Source organism: Pinus tabuliformis, chromosome J (genome assembly GCF_031772625.1).
Source record: "Pinus tabuliformis cultivar Carrire ecotype Pingquan chromosome J, CPIR1, whole genome shotgun sequence".
Lineage (NCBI taxonomy): Eukaryota > Viridiplantae > Streptophyta > Pinopsida > Pinales > Pinaceae > Pinus > Pinus tabuliformis.
The window spans coordinates 490056907-490083023 of NC_142295.1; the positions used below are offsets into that span (position 1 = coordinate 490056907).

A 26117-nucleotide genomic window follows, 5' to 3' on the forward strand; every position below is an offset into this window, starting at 1 on the left:
TGTCTTTAGCCAAGAAAAAAATCGTTTGGTACCCAAAAGTACTCCATAATTAAACTAATCATGTCATATGATTTGTTGTTTCTCTTTTTACACTTCTTCCAACACCTCATTGTCCATGAATAATTCAGTATATGTCCAAAACCAATTGAACAATGAGTATGAAAATACATACATTTCCCATACATGAGTTATAAATGAGGTTGCAATATTATAAATTCAACACCCATTAAGTTTTTAGTCACTATGTGACTGAGGGTGTGAACCTAAGTCATTAGAATGTTGATACCCCACTTAACAACAAATCATTACCCGGTAGAATACAATTCTTAAATTGTTTATGAAATAATTGTTATGTTGTTATATTCAAAACCTGACAACACTATCAATGCAATTTGATAGGTAGAATTCTCCCATATTGCTTGATAGGAAGTAGTGGTACAAAATATGCATTTCACATTGTATGGTTGTCCATTTATTTGAATAGATTGCAAGATACCCAATATCTTTGTGCACCACAATCCTCATTACTAGTGTCACTTAGCCATCATCTTCTTAATTTAGTAACAAGTTTTTGCATGATTTGTTATCCTCTTTCTTCCTCATCTAGAACATTTTATATGTTCCATTTCACTCGATGCATGCATTATTTTACTACCAACCTAAGATCCTTTGATCATCATGAGCTGCATTAATGTGAAACTTTTTGTTTTACCCAATATTTGTTTATTAATTTGGACCAATCATGTTCCAAATCTAGTGTGTAATCACGCTGCTCTGGATTGTTCTATTTGTTTTTCTTTTTCAAATGCATCAAGCTCCACCATATCTAATTTTCTTCTCATTTCATAAAGCAGGTATCCTTTGTGTATATGTAGTAGAAGAACATAGACCATTTTTATCCTATCACTTCCCACAAGAAGTACATTTGTAGGATCTACCATTCTTCTACTGAAGGCATCTTCTTCTTGCTACATATTTGACACGTTCATATTTGTGAGATATTAGTAGAAGCCCATGTATACCTGGATGGATATGCCCATCAATGTTGTGAAGGTTGAGGTTGCATACTTTTAGTTGAAATAATTTACACATTGGAATTTGAGTTTGTATTTAATACTTTCTTACTACTATTAATCGAGAAACACCAGGAGTTTCTTTTACACCCCTATTATGTATTTACACTAGATGTACTTTTGGTGTGAGTCCCATTGACTTTCTTATTAGAGTCATAATTTGTATGATGTCTTCTCCAACACGCATACAATGAGTTGTATTACATTTGTGCATTTACTTATCAAATTCGACCTTAGTTTCATCTAGATTTTAATATAATTTGTGCCTCTTATTTGCTTTAGTTACGATTGTTATGAGATTTATTTGCTCAAACTAAACTTGTGGGTTCCTAACTAGGCATGTCTAATTACATATTCATATTGAATAATAACATGGTAAGGTTTAGTTCCCTTCAATATTTTATATTTGAAGCATTTTCCAAATAATGCGAATTAATGGATCAACCAATGGAAAAACCACATTTAAAATGGATTGCATCATTACATGTAGATGCACCAATCAACACAACCATATTAAATTGAAAGACAATTTTAAAAATACATAGTCTCATGTGTTAAGTGATATTTCATGGGAACCTTCATGAATAGATTAAATAAAACCTTCAGAATTTGTTCTAGGATGAAACCCACTTAATTAACCATCAACTGTTGTTAATGTTCATTGTATGTCATGAACTTCTTTCCTTATGATGTATATAGTTTTCATTTATATACTTTTATTTTTTATTTTTCCTCATGTTGTCCATGATCTATGGAAAGAAAAAAACATGACATTTTATCTATTTTTATTTATGATTTACCTTATATGAGTTCAACATTTCCTCTTTCATAAATCATCCTTTCTTAGAATCTCTATAAGCATAAAATTTATTCCATTAAGTTATGTCCTTGACTAGCCTATCCTTACCTACATTGGTTGGAATTTTATTAATTTATGCCCTTGAGTATTAATCATACAACTCAATAATTTAAAGTGGTATGATGATAGTATGGAATAATTCACTTTCCTTATCCAACATTCTCTACACTTGCTTTCATATTTATTAAAAATGATGACCATGCTACAAAAACCCATCATTCAAAATTTCATTGCAATAATCATACTTTACAATTACTACAAATTTGTTCATTCCTCCCACTCTACTATGAACTTTTAAAACTAGGTCTATCATGTGTATGGGGCCTTTTTCCTTTAGAAGTGCATTCTATAATAAGTTAAGTGTTGGAGATCTTTCTACAACATAGATAATGAATTACAAATTTAATCTTCACATAAGTCTTAACATTCGATAAGTAGGCATAACTAAAAAGGAAACCTACTTATGGTTGACCATTCCTACTTATTAGAATAATCATCATGTTATTTGTTGTCATTTCTTTGCATTACTCTTTATTCTACTACAACCTTGCAAGGTTGTATGTTATATAATGTATTTCATAATTATTTGTTTCAATATATCTTTTCATGGTTCCTTTCTCCTCGCAATGCTACTATAACTATCCACCATGGTATATGAACTACCATACTTAGACTTTGAGAAATTCAAGTTAAAGTGCAAAGATTAAATCAAATTTGGTTTATTCATCAAGCCCAACTATACCCATTGTAAGTTATCTTAAATCAATTTTTAAATCATGGAAATTTGTGAAAAATTTGAGCCATCCATGCATGTAACCATACCAATGCAACTCATGGTAACTACACACATGAGCCATACATGCAAACCATACATATATGTAAGCACCTATAGGTAAATAGATCATGTGTTTGGGAAAATATCCATTCATCTTATGCAACATGAAGGATAATGTACATCTTTCAAGCATAATTTAAATTATTAACTCCAAGTGGAAAGTATTCATATACTTATGAGATGCTTTATGCATAAAAAATAGCTCACATAATTATGCAGACACACATACATAAGTTATTTAGTTGCACTACAATAAAACTAACCTTCACCAGAAAACTTTCTAATGTCTTCCCATCATGTATAAATGTATATTCTAATTCATATACTAATTTGGAAAGAATTTAACTTTACCGATCGAAATTGGAGATTCGCATCGACCACTAGTTTCGCTCGTCACAAATTTCCAAATCATAACTTCTTAGGCTCCTTCGTTATGAATGTATTTACTGGAAATATTGCTCAACACAAACAAACCTCACACTACTAGAGAACAAATTTCTAACAAAAATTGAAAACCCATCATGAGAATTGAACTCAATCTAGGTGCATGGAATCTAGAGAACTCCTTTTACCTGTGACCGACTTTCACTTGAACATCACAAGAACTAGATTGCATTTTTAACCACAATTTTTGTCGTGTAGAGAGATTTAAATATTTATTAGGCATTGAATTTGATCCACCTTTTCTTTCTGCATCTTTGAGCAACTCGGTGGGAAGAACAGAGGCATCACTTGTAACAACATTCAATAAAAATATCGCGAGAATTGGTGACAAGTCTAGTGTCCTGCCAAGAGGAGAAATTATGCCTCTGAAAAAATGGGTTGTCTATAACTATGGCCTTGCCCATTCTCTCAATCGTTTGAACACATTCAACCATTGCAGCTCAGAACAATTTTTGTAGGTCTTGGCATTCTTGAGCAGCTCTTTATTGGGAAACTCTAGGTATTTTAATCTTTGGGATGCTGGTAAATGAAAATGGGACCAACAATGAAAGAAGTACAGTCACGTTGTGTCAAGCGTGGTCATGTTGATCTTAATTTTCAAAAAACGAGAAATAATAATAGTACATAGTCATGTTGATGCTTGGTCATGGGTAACCCCAAAGCAGTATCATATTCTATATTCCTAAGGTCTAAAAGGACAGGAGAAAACATCCCATTGTTTTTGAACCCTACCCTTGATATCAAACTCACTTAATGCTATAGAACATACCTACCTATAATGGATGGATGTTGTAACCATGCATTACTTACAATGCACCTCCTTTGAGCATGTCAAACAAATTTGTGTGGGTAGTGATAGTCAACGGAGGGAGGTGGATGATCTTGATAGTGATTGATTTATTTATGGATAAGGCACCCACATCTTCCCATGAGATCTTGGGTCGTTTGAACGTTAATCAGATAGAGCCTATCCATCCACAACTGTCCTTGGTTTGCTCAACTAATCAATAATTTTATGCATCAGGTTATCTCACACGATAAAAAAAATTGAAAATTTTTACATGTTATAAGCGCTGTAATACAAAATACATGTAATACTACCACTGAGCACATCATGATCCAGTAGATTCTTACACAAATGATGAATAACGAACAAACATATAATATTATGTAAAGAAGTTTCTTGTATAAATTAAAGTATTGTCATGATAGTGAATGTAGTAGCATTAATTTTAGTCTTCACCTGGTCTTTCTTTAAACATCCGCGTTCATTGTCATTACGTGCATGGAGGAGATGAGGTTAGAGAGATTTTATGACTTGTCCACATGAAATTAAGGATAATCATTATCCATAATTATGCTTATTATTGAAACATCTCTAGATTAGTGAATAACAGAAGCATATAACAATTATCTAAATGGGATGTGTATGTGGGATGAAAATAAGGATAATACTTATCCATTAAATGATTTTAAGGCATGTCGACCTAAAAGAGCATTATGCACTGAATTATTTTGTGGCAACTCAATCCGCAAGTGAACACCTCCAGATCAGTGGATAAGGCAAGTGGAGAGGGAGACATTATAGATTGGCAAGGAAAACCTCAGTCACCACTCAAATTGGCAAGGTGTGGTTTGTGCTTTAAACCTACCAATAACCCACACACTCTAACAACCATCTGTACTTTTAAACTCAAGGTATTTAAATATAATCAATAAAATTTAATAATAGAAATATGGACTCATAATATTATTAATGTAATTAACAATATGGAGTATCATGGCCTTGAGATAGACATCAGCTCCACCTTCGTCATTTACCTCCAACTTCACTAAGGAAGTAACTCATTCCTCTAATTCACTCTCGGCATGGAGCTCTGCAACCTGCTGAATCTCTGTATTTGAGAGCATATAGTCTGTCTTTTCTTGAGTGATGGTTTTCCTTCACTCAATCCAAACCATCCCTTCAAATCAACCATGAAATGGAGGAATTCGACTAGGAAAAGGAACAGTTACAACGTACGAGCCCCTGTGATCCCACATGGCCTATAGGAAGGAATAAATTTCAATGAATAAGAATTCGACGAGATGAGAGTTCAATTGACTAGTTAGGAACTCACTCGACAAGGAAATGAACTAACAAAAAAAATCGCCTCACTATTTAATGGACAATCTTGTGGACTATGAAAGAGCAGATAATTGAAAGGGAAATTTCCTTGCAGAGGGGGCATCAACACAAACAGGATTGGAGTCGCATCTCATCTGATCATGTGAAATCATGTGCCTCAGTAATATTTGTGTTGATCTCCGTGGATCCCTTTTTGACACAAATTTTTAAAGGACATTGTTTCTCAAATCAGGAAATATTTTATTGTTTTATAGTAGTTGAAACTTCGACGAAAATAACTAACGATTGCTATTTGTAGTAAACAACTTCTCCAACTCTGTAGAACTTATAATTGGTACACAAAATTCACAGCGTGTAACACCGAGTTATCGTAATCCTTCTTAATGTTATTAAATTCTCCTATGAAATTTCAATTTGATTGAAATCATAAATTACAATTTTATACTTATGGAAGGGCTATGTATCTACATAAATATTCAAAATTACAATTGTTTATTCGCCCAATGTGCAGTTCAACCAGTCATGCTTTCTTATTTTAAATGTCCAAGTTCGTTGCAAGTCAATAGTAATAGTTATTGGGGTTTTATTTGTACAAATATTTTAACAAATTCCTAAATCCATTCAAATTAATTATCTAGTGATCCGTTGGACTACTTTTGTTTTTAATTGATCCCTGTATGCAATTGGAAATACAACTAGTTACATGCTTGACAAACAATATAGGAGATTTCACTCCTCTTTAAAATAACGACCCTTAGTTCTTTCAAAATCCTTAATTTAAAACAACCTTAGTTCAAACTTACCTTTGATTTCAAGTAATCAATATAATATTGACATTCTATGGCTTCAAAGTCCTCCAAATTATTTTAAGACTTAATTTCACCTTTATGGATTCTCGAATATTTTTCTTATAAAAATTTATAACCAAACCTGTAATTGAAACTTCTTATTTGTGTAGGACTTAGTTTAAGACATACACTCATTCATATCTTATAGAGGTGGGTTGGCACTTAGGCCACAATATTTGAACTTAGAGCTCCGATACCATTTTTCACATACATCAGTGACCTAGTATTAACAATTACCTATAAGGCTTTCATCCCCCAATTTAACTTCGATTAAATTTAGATTCAATAGTCATCACATGCATAATTATTCCATTATGACATCAAAAACGATTATACATTCAAGTACACCCATACACTTAAAAATTTGACAACAACAAAATTTATGAAACTTAAGATAGCACAATGAAATTATACTCATAAATTTAAAGATGCGACAACATAAGAGTAAGGAGCCACATACAAAACATCACAAGCAATTGAAGCAAACTAGATTAGCTAAAAGAGCCGTCACTTGGAAAATCGAGCACCACCACCCAACTTAGAACTGGCTACCTCCAATTCACCCTAGAGATGAGATTTCTTGCCATGGATCAACTACCTCCTATTGATCTCTTCAATGGGTATTTAATACCCTCTTTCATGATATGGTTTCCTTTAGCGGTGTCCCGATTTTAGGTGGATATTTTTATCCATTTGCTTGGGATTTTCATGGAAAAGCTCGCCTTTCTCTCCTGCTAGGCTTTTCCTATAAAATCTTTCCTTTCTCTCTTGCAAAGCTTTTATGTTAAACATAGCATCTTTTTCTTGCTAAGCAACCTAATGGATATTTATCTCCCAATCCATTAAGCTTATCTAGAATTTTTTCTAGAAGTCTTATCATGAAAGAACTATCCATTCCCATTCACCAATGGGATTTCATTTGGAAAGAATCTCATTTGTTGGTGTATTTCTTTCCAAGTTATTAATCTATCTTTATTTATTCAATAATAAAGTATTTACTTTCATTGTTACAGATCATACCTAGATTTTCTTAACATAGTGTTACATACAGCTCAGGGGTGTTACATTGGAAGACGATGTATTTGTATGATTGTAAGGCCAAAAATGTCCAATCCCTATTTCAAATTCCCTTTTAGTGTAATGTTTATTTACTTGTTTCATACTATTTTGTATTATGATAAAGTTTTTCTTTAATACTTGTAAGTGTCTTTTGGTGCTCTTTATGGCCATCCATTCCTTGAAGCTTTACTTTGCCTCTAAAAAATGGTGGGATTCGTGGAGGATGATAGCCATAATTGTGTTTTGTGGACATTATTTATGAAGCTTGTTGACCATGGTAGTATCCTATCAAGCCTAAAAATCCTTAAAGGTTTTGGATATTTCTCATTACATCATCACGTCAATTTTGTTAGGTTCACTTCAATTCCTTCATGAGATGCAATTTGGTACAAATATTAAAGTGAATTACTAAAGCTAAATGATATCACCAAAATTTAATGACCTTTGTGTGTTTTAAAAACCATTTTTTGGATTTTCTCTTGCCTTATTATGATCTTATTATATTGAGAATGAAGATACAACTGGGTAAAGAGGATTACTCTTTGTAATTCAACCAATAATTACTCAATTAATTTAAATTTGATATTTCATATTAAATCAAATTTTAGGAAGCTATACTTATAAAAATATTCTCTCATATTTCAAATTACACATTAATAATGTCATGAATATGGATGACTAATAAATTTTAGGGTCTAGAATAAAAATTTTACAATACTCAATGCTAAAAAAATGTAAATCAAAGAAATAATAAAAAAATCAAGATTTTTATTTTGGTGTAGGATTGGGTTAAATGATTGAAGTAAGCTATTTTTCAGGTTATTTATAGAGTCAAAACCATGACTCATCCTCATACCAACTTTGAAAAGTCATTTTCATCATTGAGCTACTTGGAGTGGTTTACTAGTTCACAAATCTACAATTTCTAGAAGTCCTTTGTAGCCAAATAGTAGTAATTTTATGCTATTTTTTAGAACATGCTAATGAGTTTCATTTCAGTATATTCCACTTGGATTAGGTCTTAAGAAAATTCAATTTAATAACACATTTACCCCAATGTATTTCACTTGATTACGTTAGGCATTTGATAGGTTAACTTGCTCACTAGTTCTTGAATTTCTAGATCTTATAGTAATTTTCTACTATTTTTTACTATGTGTTAACAGAGGTATTTTGGAATGATTCCACCTAGAATGATGTCGTAATACATCCTAATTAATAATTAAAATTGTCTCATCCCATTTGTATTTGATTTACTTTGTCATTCGGTGAATTAACTTTTCCTGTAGTAATTATGTTTCGCCTATAGCAATTTTGTTTAGCATGTAGCAACCTTGTGCAACACATGTAAAGTGACGTGATTTTATCCAAAAGCTTGGATTTTGTCTCTTAGGCTTGAATCATGACCCCTAAGATCTAAATCCGTGATTGAGGAAGAATAAACACCAATTAGGACATGTCTTTTTCACAAACTAGATTAGGCTTATTTATTTGAATTCATACTCTTATGATTTCAATTACAAATTATTGTTCTTGCCTAGGATTAATTTCTTTTGAATGTAATATTTCCATTTCTGCAATTAGTTTAGGCTTTGATTTCATGAAATTCACTTCATTACATCAGATCCATGAAAGAAGGACACATTGTATGCTAAACATATAGTGCTGACACCTCTTAAGTTTGTACGAACCTCGAGTTGATAATTTAAGTTGGTAACCTTGGGAGTTGAAACATTTTTGTTGCAATACTTAGGATCATCAAATAACATCATGATGAACTAATTCCATACAATGACCTCATGATATATGTCTATCCTACAGTACATGCTTAACCATAACAATGACAATGCATACAAAACAACATATAGACATTGACATGCATAACAAATGCATATACAACTGACATGCATTCATCACAAACAAATCCCAACAACAATATCATCAAATTCCACATGGAATTGGAACGAAAACAATGACCACCACCATGCATATGTAACAAACAAATATACCACAAGCATAAAGAGCACATATGCAACTGACATGTATGCATGACGAACACACCACCCATCCAATCCAAGGGTTAAACCATGCTCTAATACCACTCTGTAATGCACTCCTCCCACATTTACCCAAGCTAACTGGTCCACCATGGTAAACATGTGACAAGAGGCCACTGTGATATGTTTCAACTCCCCATGTATAGTTATGGAAGTGGAACTGACAAAACACAAGCAATTTGATCTTCTACACATGTCCTAGGACCTATAGGAGCCAACCAACCTTTCCACATGGTCAACCGCTGAGACAACTTAGTATTTTACTGACCTAGTGCCTCAGCCTCTCCCATGACATGGGTATGCATGTGACTATGACCCTCCATTCACTCTCATTGAAAGGGCATGCAAGAGTTTGGGTTTTCTTCCAGCTAATTCAAATACAACGACCTTAGATTTTGTACAACTTTTTTAGGGCTAGGAGTGAGGCCACTACACATAACTTCATGAAACTTTGAGAAATGAAAAGTAACATCAAGATATTGCTATAAATTAAAATAATTGAACAAGGAATTAACTATACCTCTACTATCCATCATAGGAATTTTGTCAAACATGTCACAAATATGCAATCTACAGGTCATAACAACATATCTAAGCATAGGGGTGTCATACTTATCTCATAATAGATAAGAATCATTGATTACTTATCACATTAGTTACATTATAATCTATTAGGATCCTATGTGGGAATGAAAACACACAAATCCCTGAAGAAGGGTCTCCGTGAAGTGTAAAGTCCATGAAGTTGCATAAAAGAGGAATTATAATGGAGGAGAGAGTTTGAGCACTTACTTGATGGAAGCAGAATCCCAAATAATCTCCTATGGATGATGAAATTACAATTGAAAGTTTGAGGGAAAATGATAGTTTCCTCCACTAGTTTTCACTCTTCAACTGTATCTATGCAAATGAGCCCCACATTGGTGTATTGTCCCTATATTAACCTAATATGAGTTCACACATGTGGAGAATCCCTTTATCCATTGGCTATTTACCTCCTATAAAGCCATTTATCCATGATCATGATCTTGTTTTTATCACATTTTGTCACGAACTAATTTGTATTTTTAGTATTATGGAGAATTTTGAGCATCATACTTGGAGATTTTTCGAGTTTCTGATACTTAAATGGCCCTAGATGCATTTTTCTTGAACATGGCATATAGTGGTAGGTCTCGCCATCATTTCCATCTTCATTATGCCTTAGGTCCAATCCTTTTACGTTACGACATTAACCATTAAATATTTGCACACTATAGTTTGTGTGGTAGAACCTTCGTCACATGGATTCCCTAGTTTAGCCCCTCTTTCCCATTTTGTGTCCATGCTACATCCTTTTATCACTTCAAAATCCCTCCTTTTGACCTACTCTGACTTTGAATTTGAGCCTCATATCCTCTTCTTTGTCATCTTCCAACCATACCTCGGGAATATTCCACACTCCTTTTACCTTGTGCTTTCTACAACATTTAGACTCACTTAGGCATGTTGATATGCCTTGGCCCCATTTCATCATCACAATTATGTTACTATTTCCCATTTCATTTACTTTCACTAGGTGTTCTTTCCTTTCCTGGAGGGACAACTGTAATTAGTGGTCTAACATGCAAGCCTCTTTTCTTCACTTTGATTAGGGTGGTTCTCTAAGCTCAAAATAAGTTGGTACCCCTTATATAACTCATTCCTCGAAGATGAGATTCCTTTGTGTCCTTATGAGTGTTTTTAAATAATGAAGTGTATTGAGCATCCTTTTATCTCTTTTTCGAGCTCATTAAAACATCATGAAAAGTAAACCTTGTATCTAGGAGACCACTATCTATTCCTCAACCTAGTTAAACCATGAATAACACACCTTATTGAGTATCATTTTATATCTTTTTCATGATTGTTAAAACTAAACAAAAAATATACCATTGAGATTACTTGTCTTCTCTTTCATACTCGCTAAACTATGAAGGAGATAGCAAATAATAAAAAGAGAAAAGGTGAGGAAACCATTTTTCCCATTATATTAGTCAAAATGATAGCATGAGTCAGGTCACCCTTAAACATGGAACTTGTTTACATCATTATGTTACAATTTGGTTTTATATTTCCTAGAAGACATACCAAACATATGAGTCCTTTTACACCTCTTGATTCTTACTCTTCGAGTCACTATGGAGTCTGCTTCATTTCCTCATGTGCTATTGTATGATATCATGTAGTTCTCATTAGTCACTTCTACTAGGTTAAATTTGTCTCGTGCCATTTTATGTTCAAGGGAAATCTAACCCTTAGCCGACCATTTGTAGTCCTTATTGATCTTTTGTCTCAACCATCCTTGTGTTAGTTATACCTCATGACTTCATCCATTCATATCATCTCTTTCTCCGTTCCATGTCAATTTATTGGAAATATGTTAAGGTCCTCCTTCTATGGGCCTTCTGCCATTGACTTCAACGCATTATCCAAAAGTTTGATCTAGGGACCAATATTACCTTGGAGCTTAGAGACCTTAGAGGCAATCTTCCTCCTCATAGTCGAAAATGAGTTTACCTTATTGACTCTTAATCAAATGAATCCATGACTATTCAATGTTAGCATATTTATTCCCGCTATGTGGGTTTTTTTAGGTTCCTTGGTGTCGATTTGGGGTCCATTTTCATTATTTGTGGGCCTCCTCACATTTGTTAATGAAATACTTGATTTACTACTAATCATATAGTTTCTACCATGCTCCATATTGTAAGACATACTAACAAGCCTGTATAATACCTCCTATTGATAATATTATAAGGGTGATCATTTAGATCCTTATTTCTATTGATGGACATCAATTTGTATTGTTGTAGCCTTAAAAATGTCAAGTCTCCCACTTCAAATTCCCATTCACTACAATGTGGATTTGCTTGTTATTTCATCCTATTTTGTGCCAAAACCAAATTATCCTTTAATATTTGAAGAATATCTTCTTAGTGATCTCTGTGGCCATCCATTACTTGAACCTTCACTTTTCCTCTCAAGGTTGGTATGATGGATGGATGATGATAACCATAAAGTACCATAAATGGGGACACTTTTTATGAAGTATGGAAGGATGTGGTGTATCACCATTTTATGAAGGGAAACCATTTGATAATTGAGTCTAGTTAACAAATAAAAATAAACAAATATGTCCTTTTATACATTTGTTCACAATATCAATTTTCCTAGTGAATTGAGGAATAGGAGCTATGGGCTAATTGAGTAACTAAACAAGAAAATGTTCTAGTACTAAAATCACTAGTGAAAATTGGATCTCTATCACTTGCAATAATATTTGATATTAATTGTAGAAATTGAATTGTTTCGATATGTGCTATAGCTATTGTACATTCCTTAATAGTTGAGTTGCATTCATAAAAATATTTTTATTTTATTTCTTTGGATTTAATAGACTATGGTAATGATGTAAGAAGTAGGTGAGTTTCCACTATATATTGGCTCTTAAACTCTAACATTACGTATGGGACACTCTCATATATTATCTTTGTGACCCCTCTAAATGAATAGTGTTCATTGGCTACATTTTTCACTTTTTCATCCCCATGGGAATTTTGACCAATTATTCTATACTCGCCAATTTTTATGAAAGTTAATTCTATTGTAAATGAGTTCCATACATCCACCCATTGGGATTTAGGCCTAATCCCTTGATGGTTTAGTTATGAAAATTTCCCTTAATGCATATTCATAATATGTTTTATTTTTTATTTATCTTTGATTGTGAATAATAGAATAATTATCAACTTATTTCCTTTTGGTCCATAGCAACAAGTTTTCTAATATGTTACTACATTTGAAGCATTTTAAATTGCAACTATTTATCAAACTACTAAGGTTACATGAGGATATTTAGTAGAGTTGATTTTCCAACTAATATCAACACATATATGTAGGTAAGTTTATTTTCTACTTTTGTGCTCTTTCTATTTCTTACATGTAATAAATCCTGAGAGTGTTATTTTTGTCAACTTAATAACTAATGCTATATATATATATATATATATATCTATATATATATATATATATATATATATATATATATATATATATATATTTTCATATTTTTTCATATATATATTTTACTTAGTTGTAAATATTATCATTAGTATATAATTTTAGTTAGTTGGAAATAATTTTTTGCATGGAAATACTTTACATAGTTGTAAATAAAGACAGTGCTCTATTGTCCTGCATATCAATTTACAAAACTTTTATTGCGAGAATCATATTTTAGTTTTCTATAATATGAAGAAAAATTGTTATATAATTATTTAAGCATGATTGATAAGTTCTTAGGTAGAAAATTATGGTACCAAGATTCAAGAAAAGAAAAGTAAAACTATGTTATAGTTTGGTATGAAACATGTACAATTATGTTAAAGTGTTAGACAAGGTTTAGAGATGCAAATTTAAAAGTCCAACCCTTATAACTCATGAATATTTTCGAGGGATTATAAGAGAATGATGTTTTGTCCCTTGAGCACAACATTTCGGAGTTTGTTTTGGCTATTAAACCTTTGAATAAAAATAATTAGTTTCTTGTACTTGACATGTTGATATAACAATAGGTAAAGTTGATATATTATGTTAGGTAGTTTGAACTCATAAGTAATTTAAACTTTTTATGTAACAAATATCTAAATAACAATATTAGGTATTTGCATAAAAGTAATCATTCATATGAATCTTGTATGTGTTCACCATGCATACTACTTACAAAGGGAAGGTTTGGTTGTAGGAACAAACATGTTTTTATGAACGTACAAGGTTGTTTGATACTACAATTTGTATATCTATAAGAAATTGTACAAGTTCCATGATCAAGTAATGTTGTAAACCCTATAATCTATATGGTAAAGTAACTATGCAGAAAATTTAGCAAAGGGATACCATATATATTGGTTTATGGTTATTAAACATGTACGAAGGTATGTTAACATATTTATATGTTTGATATGCTTTATAGTGAGATAAGGCTAGGTTATAATTTATATGGGTAGATAGTTATGAAAGATATACATTTCCAATTTTACTTATAAACTAGCTAAATAAGCAAGACATTGAAGACCATACTAGAATCAAGTTTTTGACCTTTATATATTTGCAATTTTTTTTAAAGAGGAGGTACATTTCTAAAGTATTTCACAGAAAAATTGATTATGTGTGTTGGTCAAGGAACTTGCTCTATAACCTTGTAATGTTTGAAAATATGATCAAGTAATGAGGATTGTGTATGAAAGAAATTATTCATCTCACCCTCCTATATCTTTCCAATAAGGGTTGTTTTCCTCAAAATGAGTTTGTAGTATAGGAAGGTTATGCCCCAACAAGATAACAATTAATTGTATCTTGCATGTTCAACTATAAACCACATCAACTCACCATCATCATCTTGTGTGGAATTAGTAGTATATGAAAACACTATAATGTTATATATATATAAGAATTATATCTATATATAAACTTGATAATGAAGAAAAAATGTTAATACTTTTGAAAAAAAAAAAACAATAGTTAATCAACCATTATAGCAATTCAATATTATAGCAATTCAATATTTCATAGAAAAGCAATCACTAAAAAGAATAGAAAGACAAAAAAGCAACGAAGAAAAACATTTTGTGCACTATAATAATTCAATATTTCATAGAAAAGCAATCACTAAAAAGAATAGAGAGACAAAAAAGCAACGAAGAAAAACATTTTGTGGAAGATTATAGGAGAATATTGTAAAGCAACGAAGAAAAACATTTTGTGGAAGATTATAGGAGAATATTGTTTGGTAGCTCGACAATACTTAATGACTTATACATTTTCCTTCTACTCTCATTTGTTTAAGAAGAAATGTATACTCCTTCGTATTCTTGTAAAGTTTTCACATAATTGGTTTCTTAGGATAATTATCATTTTTATGGTGTTTCTTTTCTAGAGTAATTCCACCTATTTAATAGTTATAGTTATAGAATTTGTACAACGTGTTTATTTTTCAGTTAAATCATTATAAATACAAAATTTTATTAAATCATTATAAATATAAAAATGATAGATGCACAATAAATAATAAGTTCACTATGGTAGTTTCCTTTATAAGAACAAGGTTCAAAAAGGGAAAAATTACAGATTCAGAGAAAGCGTACTGCCCTATCCTAACTGCTCGTTTCTGATGGCTTTATCAGCTTCCCATGGCTGATAGTTTCCCACAAGTTTCTTCCTCCTCGTCACATATCTAACAGCAACAAAATGTCAGGAATGCGGTCGTTTTGTATTGAGTTTAGGGCTCCTTGGCACACAGACATGTCTTGTCAAGACACTGCTTCTAAGTTGAGCGGTGTAGATGCAGAGTTGAATTTGCTTGCAGAAAACAACAAGTACTGCAAACATATGATTAAACTCAATGAAGGTTGCGTACATATAATTTGCAGGTACAGGATTTTCAAGTCCATATATATATATATATATATTTAAATAAAATTTGAATGGTATTTTATTGTTTTATTTCAGAGGCATTGTTTAGGAGAAAAAAAACGAACCCATTTTCTGTAAATTAATTTCCACTATGCTATTATCTTATTTACATAAACATTTTGAATTATTTATATTTATATATTTATATATATATATATATATATATATATATTTATATATATATATATATATATATATATATATATATATTTATTTATTAATTAGTTTGTTTGTTTGTGATGAATTATATATATATATATATATGGATATCATAAATTTATTTTATACAGATGGTATTTATAGGTTTTATATTGTAACAGTAAACTTTGGGTGTTTTCAGGTGTCGTTATGAATTTTGTTGTAAATAGTTTGTGTGTATTATATATACAGATTTTATGTTGTAACAGTAAACCTAGGGTATTTTCAGGTGAGGTTATGAATTTCGTTATAAATGTGGGCTTCCATGGAAAGATCATTATCTTTTGAATATGCTACTGGATTTGAATCCACAGCATGTAGTATTGGTTACGGAAGAAGAAGATGATGAGGAGGATTATTAAGATATATATTGGGAAAATTAAAAATTAAAATTAAAATTAAAATGGTTTATTTTTATATTTTACTAATATTCAAAATTTATAATTGAGTTATCATAAATTTTATTTTATTAATATTGAAAATTAATAATTTATGATTTAAATAAGGGTGAAAAATGAATTTTTTTATAGGGTTTGTGAAGGAATATTGAAAACATGTGCCTATTTTTCATTTTCAGAGTTGTTTTTTTTTCACTTTGATAAGATATTTAGCAATTCCCTGATTTCATAGTTGCTTAAAACATGTTTTAATGATTGTTAGTTTTATAACACAACATTTCTCAGTTTTTTTGGCTATGGAATATTTGAGAAAAATATAAATTAGTTTTCTGTAATTAACATGTTGATTTAACAATAGTTTTATTTGCATAAAACTACTTCTGCAATAATGTATATGGATCTTGTATTTGTTAAGAATGCATATTATTTATAAAGAAATTGTTAGGTTGTAGGAACAAAGTTGTTTGATGGAATTAGAAGATTGTGGATATTACAATTTGTATAACTATATTAAATTGTACAAGTTACATGATTATGTTATATTGTATACTATACAATCTATATAGTAGAGTAAGTATGCCCAAAATTTAATAAAGGGATAACTTATACATAGGTTTATGGTTATTAAACATGTATGGAGGTATACAATTTGCAATACCAACAATCTCGTAAGTTCATAAAACAAATTTGTTCCTATAGTAGAGTAAGTATGCCCAAAATTTTGTAAAGGGTAACTTATACATAGGTTTATGGTTATTAAACATGTATGGATGTATACAAAATGTAATATCAACAATATTGTAAGTCCATAAAACAAGCTTGTTGCATTTTTATATTTGAAATGCTCTATAGTGACATAAGACTAGGCTATAATATGCATACATACATACGAAGGATATGCATTTCCAATTTTACTTATAACCTAGCTAAATAAGCAAGCCATTGATGACTATACTAGAATTAAGTTTATGAAATTTAGAGATTTTCCACAACTTTTCTAAAAGAGGAGGTGCATTTCTAAAGCTTACATATAGAAATTGATGACATGTGTGGTTGATCCAAGACATGACAAAGAGGGCTTATCGAAGCTTGAAAATCAAAGTAATCAGAATGCTTTCAAACGAGGATGAGAGTGTAGACCTTGTCGTCAATCCGAGCTCATATGAGGGAGAACGAGCTAGTCAAAGTTTTTGTCAAAGTTGGACTATGGGCTAGGTTTAAGTGTCCTACAATTTGACCCACCCCGAGGCATGAAACCTAGCTCCCAAAAGTGGGTGAGTTTGTCACATTGATAATTTGTCTAATATCCCTTATATTAGACAAATTTGAAAAATATAACTATATATATATATATATATATATATATATATATATATATATATATATATATATATATATATATATATATATCTAATGTTGGTGGCGGGCCACCACCCCCGCCACCCACCAAACCTATTTACCTAACATAAAACAATTTTAAATAAAATCAAAATAGGCCAAGGGGTGCTAACCCCCGCTAGCCTCCCTCAACCACCGCACCATATTGAACATTTAATTATGGGGTGGGCGGGCCACCTCCGATGGACCAGGCCCACACCCCAAAACCTCAACTCTCAACTTCATATGCCATATTAAAAGGAGGGGCCGGTGGGAGTTGAACCCACAAACAGCAGGAGGGCCGGCCTCGCCCACATTGTGGCCTCATATGTCACCCCTCATATAACATGCAACCCACACTCCAAACAAAACCTCAGTCAGTTCCAAAGTTAATGCAACCACTGCATTCCATTCCATTTAATAGCAACAACACAGCGGTTATTAAAAAAATCATATGCCAAAATATATTTATATGCTCACCTAACTTGAGAGGGTCGGGATTTGATTCCCCGACCTCTCTCCAACCAATGCCACAATTATATAAAACTGTCTTTTTGTTAGTGCACCTGGCAGAATGGAAGAACCAGGAGTGTGCATAGAAATCGAGACATAATTTTTTTATTAATTTATTGCAAGTGGAACCATGATTGGGCAAGATTTTCAGGAGGGAAAAATTTTGCTAGTGTCTAAATTGGACAAACTTTATGTCGATCCTACACCTCTTAGTGACACGAACTTGATGGCACAGTCAGAATTTTGATCTAAACATCAGATCTTCAGATGATTTAGAGGAGGAAATATTTAAGGAATGTGTGGGGAATCTAAAAGATTCCTTAAGCCCCAAATTTTTACTTTCTTAGAATTCAGAAATTTGACAGTCGATTTTGTACTATTCGACACCATAAATATGATGGTGCATTCAAATTTTCCATTTGATCATTTCATTTTTTGGCCACTTTTCAAAGTGGAGTGCACGTGTTAGCATTCAATGTGCGAGAAATCATTCCATGAGATTCGACACCGTGAGATTGATGGTATGACCAACTTCAGCAGTTTGACATCTTTTTATTTAGATGGCCCCAGGATGTGAGGTATATGCAGTATGTTCATGTACTTCTTTTTGCTATGAGATGCATTGTGCTGCATACATCCCTATTTTGTTGTGGATGTGGGATCTTGTTTTCTTACTTGTTTTCATGATTCCCACTTGATGTGATGTGGAATCATCTATGAGATGTACTTCTTGTCATGTTGTTGTTGAGATCCCTTTTTCGTCATGTTGATGGGATACTCATGTTGTCGCCATGTATGTCTGAATTGAGATCCCTTTGATGCCATGTTAGTGGGATGCTCATTATTTTCATATGTGAAATTATGTCATACTGATAGGATTCCTTTTTGAATGAGAGTTCCTGCAGTGGAACATCTCTTGGAGCCACTCCTGTGTGAGGGAATATTCCTTGTATAATAGAGAAAACACATGCATGTACATCATCACTATTGATAACACTTAATGCAGTGGCCTACACCATCTTGACACCAGGGCCTCGAGACATAGTCCCTCCTAGATGAACTCTGTTATCAACGTTTTGTGTTTTATGTTGCTAATGATTGTCATGTTCCTTCTTCTTTACAACATGCATATGTTTTTATTTATTCTCTTTTAAATGCAATTATAATCACGTCACGAAATAAAAAGATCTTGGTTAAATTCGGGAGTTGAGTCAACTTAGATCAAGTTTGGTATTAGAGCACTCTTTTCATGGATGTGAATTGCAAGCATAAACAATGGAACATGCATCGATAGAGGATGAAAAAGCAATGTGCGAGAGCATGCTAAAAATTTCCCAAAGGGTGGAAATAATGTATGGAGCTCTATAAAAGGAGAGAGAGGAAAAGGAGCGATTGTTGCTTCAGTTGCGAGCCATGGAAGAGGCCCTGGAAGAACTGAAGCACAACAAACAAAATCTTCAAACAGAGAACGTTGAATTGAAGATGCATCTACAAGAAGGGAAAGAGGAGAAAGATAACTTGCTACGAAAGCTGCAATCTAGGGATGAGGCCTTGGAAAATCTGCAGCGTGACCCATGTGAGGTAAAAAGTAATTCTCTGAATTCATGTATGTGCATTGATGATGATTTCGTTGTTTTTGGAAATCATACCATAGGAATTGGCTCCAAACTGTTGAAGAAAATGGGGTATGAAGGAAAAGGCTTGGGCATTAATGACCAAAGCATTGTCAACCCCATAAAAGTATAATAACTACCTCGTCAAGTATGCCTTGGGTATGTCAGAAAGGATGTGGGGGAATGCACCGAGACAGCTAGCATGCCACCAAAAATAGATGATGAGAAGCCCCAATCAGATCTTTCCAAATCAACAAAGGAGGTAAAAGATGTTGATTTCCTTTTAGTTTCGTCTTCACATAGTATGATTTCTATTAGAGATATGGAGATACCAATTACAGGGACAAACATGAGGATCCTTCCCAGGATGAGATATAGGGAAGGAGAAGAACTTTCTGTTAATAACCAATGCATAACTCAGCCGTTGGAGGTTGTGCAAAGACCTCGATCTGCAGGTTTAGGATACGCCAAAGGAGAATGCTCAAAGGATTCAAATTATTCTGAGGCATCATCGAAATCGTCGAGGAAAGAGAATGATGGGAACACATCACCATCATCCCATGACAGTGGTCGTTGCAGGGAGAGAGCTGAGGCAAGCTCTCATTGCCATAATGCCACGAGAGATGAAAAGAAAAGGTATAACCAGTCTCGATGTTTGAATGTTCATTTCGACTATAATCATGTTGTTAAATATGAACGTAAAAAATGAAATAAAAAAAACATCTACCTTTTGTGGATTACATAACCGTACATTTTCTATGTGTTGGAAAAGAATGACAGCACAAAAAAGGATGATGCGTGAAAGACCCTCTCAACAGCAAGTAAAGAAACATGTTAAGCAGATCTGGAGGAAGAAGATGTATTGTAGTCATTGCAATAGAGGTGTCCATCAAAGAGCCACTTGTTGGAGGCTCCATCCAGAGCAGCGCCTTAAAGACAAAGTGTCGGTGCATGAGCTAGATGAAACGATTGTTCAACAAGCAAAACCACCACAAGGAGGCAACCCATTCACCTTGATAAGCGAAAAATGGTTTCTGGATATGTTAGCTTGTCATGGTTGTGCTTTTGTAAATCATTTGTTGCATTTCAAAATGTAAAAGTGATGATGTGTTTTCCATTGCTTGTTAGGCAACAATGATGTCTAGTCTTATTTTGTGTTGCATTTTACACTCTGAAAATGATGTTGTGTTTCCATCACTTGTCAAAGCAAAAATAGTGTTTGGCCTTATCTTTGTAAATCATGTGTTGCAGTGATGATGTGTTTTCCATCACTTGTTGAAGCAACAAAGATATGTTGGCCTTGTTTTTATAGCTGGAGTATTGTGTCCATCTTGATGTAAACTTGGCGACTGAGCATGTGGTATAAACTCATGGAAAGTGTGGGATGCTTAGGTCATTAATTTGTCATGAAATTCAAGCATGTAATTTGGAAAAACAATGCACTACATGATGCATAGGTTGCAGGCGTCGGCTCATCGCTTAAGGCTCCAAAGGACAAAGGTGAAGGAGATGGAAGCAATACCTTTCTAGGACACTTGTGACGCAGATAAGGTACAGAGAAGTTGCAGATTATTTTTCATGGTTTTGGACGACCAAAAGCTCCTCAGTGGGGAGGATTGATCCAAGTAGTTCCAGAGACACACACATGACAAAGAGGGCTTATGGAAGCTTGAAAATCAAAGTGATCATAATGATTTTGAACTAGGACTAAAGCATAGATCATGTCGTCCTAGTTGCAGCAGTGTGAACGGTTCATGAATCAGAGCTCGTATGAGGGAGAACGAACGAGCCAAAGCTTTTGTCAAAGTTAGACTGTGGGCAAGGTTTACGTGTCCTACAATTTGACCCACCCTGGAGCATGAAACTTAGCTCCCGAAAGTGGGCAAATTTTTTGAATTGATAATTTGTCTAATATCCCTTATATTAGACAAATTTGAAAAACAACACTGCTATCCCAGATTGAAGCAGATCTAAGTTCACTCACGGATGACAGAGGACAGGGTTTCTTAACTGCTGCGGACAAATGTAGGCTGATGGAACTTGAGAATCAAAAGGCCAAGATCCTAAAAGAGTGAGAGGAATCCATTAGATTAAGGAGCAGAGCCTTATGGATTCAAGCGGGGGACGACAACACTAAATTTTTCCATAACTTTGCCAAATGTAGAAAGGTATCTAATACTATCTGGAAGCTCCCTACCCCGGATGGAGACTTTGCGGATAACTTTAATAAACTCGCTCAGCTGGGCATATCACATTTCAGGAACCTCTACAGGAGTCCGCGAGATGAAAGCTTACTTGATATCATCAATGTTGCAAATCACTTCCCAAGATTTGTGGAAGAGGAAGAAGTGGAGACTCTCACTGATCCGGTCACTGCTGGGGAGCTGGAAGGAGTACTGAAATGGTTCAAGAAAGACAAGAGTCCAGGGCCGGATGGATGGACTATTGAATTCTTCATAGCCTTTTATGACATATTGGGACAGGACTTGCTTCAGGTGGTTGAAGAAAGTAGGACTTCTGGTTCTATATATCATGCCATCAACGCTACTTTTATCGCTCTCATCCCCAAATCTGACTCTCCTGCATCCTTTGATGATTATAGGCCCATCTCCCTTTGTAACTGTCTCTACAAAATCATCTCGAAGACCATTGCAAATCGTCTCAGACCGATTCTCTCTCGATCCATTGGCCCTCAGCAATTTGCTTTCCTTGAATCTAGACAGATCCATGAGGCCATTGGTCTAGCACAAGAAGCCCTTCACTCCATCTGGGCCAAGAACTTAAAGGCTATCCTGCTCAAAATCGACCTATCCAAAGCATTTGACCGTGTCAGCTGGTTATATCTCAAAATGATTCTCATTCATCTGGGTTTCCCTCATGCATACATCTCCCGGATCATGGCCTGCATTACATCTCCATCCTTCAGCATACTTATAAATGGTTCGGCCACGGATTTTTTCCACTCTGAAAGGGGTCTGAGGCAGGGATGCCCTCTATCGCCTCTTCTATTCCTATTGGTCATGGAAGGCCTCAGCCGACTTATGGAAGCTGCTAGGCGATCTGGTGACATTAGGGGCCTTCGCATCTCGGAGCACTGCTTTCTCTCACATCTACTTTTTGTAGACGATGTCCTTATTCTTCTGAATGGTAGTGTGCGTGATTCTCGATCCTTCTTAAAGATCCTTCGACTGTTCTCCTCGGCTACGGGTATGTTGCCTAACCAGTCGAAATCTACCATTACATGTACTCGCACATCTGTTCAGGAGACCCAAGTTGGTATGCAAGCTTTCCCTTATTCGGTCCACCCCCTGGATAGAGGCCTCAAATATCTGGGTTTCAACCTTAAACCGACTTGCCAGAGGATTGTGGACTGGGTTTGGCTGGTAGCCAAATTGGAGAAAAGACTTACAAGCTGGAGTTTCAGATACCTCTCCAGGGTTGGTAGACTTGTACTCATAAAATCTGTTTTAGAGGCTACCCCCGTTTTCCGGATGGCGTTAGCTTGGATTCCTAGGAACATCCTGGGGCGTATACAACAACTCTGCAATAGATGCCTATGGAATGGGAGACAGGATAAAAGAATTTTTGCTTGGATAGGTTGGAAGAAAATCACTGTGCCTAAAAAATGGGGTGGCTGGGGTCTTAAGGAGCTACCTGAATTTGCAAAAGCACTTGCCGCCAAGATGGGGTGGACTTTGCTTACCGGACAAAATCTCTGGACACAGGTAGTATATCATAAATACATTTGGCCTCTTAATATTTTGGATTGGGCCCGTCTCCCTACTTGGTCAACAATGGGATGCTCATCGGTTTGGAAGGCTCTGATTCATTCACTGCCCCTCATTCGCAGCAACCTTGCTTGGCGCATTAATGATGGAATGACAGGTCGCATTGGCCTTGACCCTTGGTCCAACAGTGGGGGGAGACACATCCTTTCTCCTGATCTTATATTGCACTTACAGACCCGGAATATATGTCATTTTGCTCACATTGCAGACCAACAACGCTCTGATATCTTCTCACAGGCTTGGAAATCCGCCCAACAATTGGGTCTCCCATTACAATGGCATCAGGAGTGGAATAGTTTTACGGAGGCATTGACTGAATCTCACATCCGTATTAAGCAAGGTCTGGATGAGCTCATTTGGTGCGCTGCTGATCATGGGGTTTATGCTCCTAAACTTGGATACTCTGTTCTTATTTCTCACAGAATGCCTGATCCGCTGCAACCATGGTGGCATACCATTTGGAAATTAAAGGCTTCCCCCCGATCAAAACTCTTTTTTTGGTGTGCTCTCAATAACATTGTGCCCACAGGGGAACATCTCACCCGCAGCGCCATTTTTGGCCCCACTTGGTGTTTTTTCTGTAAAAATTCTACAGAGTCACAGGATCATATATTCCTACTCTGTCCTGTCATCGTCAACCTATGGAACAATATATGCAATTATCTGGGTATAACTGTTGATTGGAAGGGGCATGACATTAGGAACGCATGGGACTGCTGGTCTCTCCGTCACCCGGGAACAAAACTACTAAATCTCCCCCCTGTTGCATCATGGCACATATGGCTTGCACGTAATCGAGCTATATTCGATGACAGAGAGATTATATGGGCGCGGGTTGAAGCATCCATCATGGCTGCTTACCATGAACTTCCCGATCCTCCTCCCCCGCGAACGCGTCACATACAGCCTATGCCTGTTATAGACAGAACAGTCCCGTGGGCTTTTTTCGACAGAGCTGCCAACCAGGAGGGATGTGGCGGGGGTTTTATCCTGCACATTAATGAGAACCATCGATTCCTTGCCAAAATAGGCTTTGGCATTGGATCGAATAATTTTGCTCAGCTATCTGCTGTTCACAATCTCCTTCAATTTGCATTAATGCATCATCTTACAAGCATCAATATATATGGAGACTCAATGGTGGTGGTTAACTGGATTAACAATATTACCACGTCATTCACACACTCTCAGCAATATATTACATGATGCTCACATTCTCAAAGCTGCTTTTAACCATTGCACATGTTTTCATATCTACAGAGAGCATAACAGCGATGCTGACAAATTATCCAAAGAGGCCACGTTACTTCCCAGAGGCGAGGGGATAACAGTTGAACAAAATGGAGCAGAAGAGTTCCAATTTTACCACAGGCCTTTCATAGATCAGAGACATCAAAGGGACAACAGTCCCAACAGATGAATAACAATGACAATTTTTGTTTTTTGTTTATAGACCTATATAGTACCCGGAGCCAATGTTATATAACAGAGTCCTCTAATGGACAATTGATAGTCTTGTACAGACTGTATAATGAACTCAGATCGAATACTGTTTATATCTACAGAACTACTCCTTGAAAAAGGATTTTTGTATGAACAAACTGCAATGCCTTGGCATCTACTTATGTAATTTTCAAATTATAATGAAAGTTACTGATTTTTCCAGTGGAATAAATATAAAAAATATAAAAAATATAAAATATATATATATATATATATATATATATATATATATATATATATCTATATCTATATAATGTGGGTGGAGAGCCACCACCCACCAAACCTATTTACATAACATAAAACAATTAAAAAATAAAATAAAAACAGGCCGACGGGCCATAACTCCCACCGGCCTCCCTTAACCACCATACCATATTAAACATTTAATTATGGGGTGGGCAGGCCACCTCCAGTGGACCCTGCCCACACCCTCAAAACCCCAACTCTCAAATTTATATGTCGTATTAAAAGGAGGGACCGATGGGAGTTGAACACATGACCGACAGGAGGGTCGGCCCCGCCCACGCGGTGGCCTCATATGTCACCCCTCATATAATGTGTAACCCACACTCCAAACAAAACCTCCGCCGATTCCAAATTTAATGCAACCGTCGCATTCCATTTAATACCAATGCACGCCAATTTTAAGTGGTCATTTAAAAAAAATCATATGCCAAAATATATTTATATGCTCGCCTAACTTGAGAAGGTCGGGATTTGATCCCCCAACCTCTCTACAACCAAACAACAAATTTACCGATGTGCCACAAAATATTTGTTGGTACTCCACACAGAATTTATATAAACCTATATTTTTGTCAGTGTGCTCGACAACATGGAGGAACCTGGAGTGCGCACGGAAATCGAGACGTAATTTTTTTAATAATTTATTGTAGGTGGAACCATGATTGGGCGAAATTTTCAAGAGGGCA

The 26117-nt window shown here is 34.5% G+C and overlaps 1 protein-coding gene across 1 annotated transcript in view; it reads left to right on the plus strand.

Moving 5' to 3' along the window:
• Nucleotides 1-25102, plus strand: part of LOC149227933 (uncharacterized) — a 38970-nt gene extending 13868 nt beyond the window's left edge. The window contains exons 4-6 of the mRNA XM_089380625.1: nt 21853-21965; nt 22059-24854; nt 24943-25102. Of these exons, the coding sequence (XP_089236751.1) occupies nt 21853-21965; nt 22059-24854; nt 24943-25102 (3069 nt within the window). The remainder of the gene's footprint in view (nt 1-21852; nt 21966-22058; nt 24855-24942) is intronic.
• The last annotated feature ends 1015 nt before the right edge of the window (nt 25103-26117 follow it).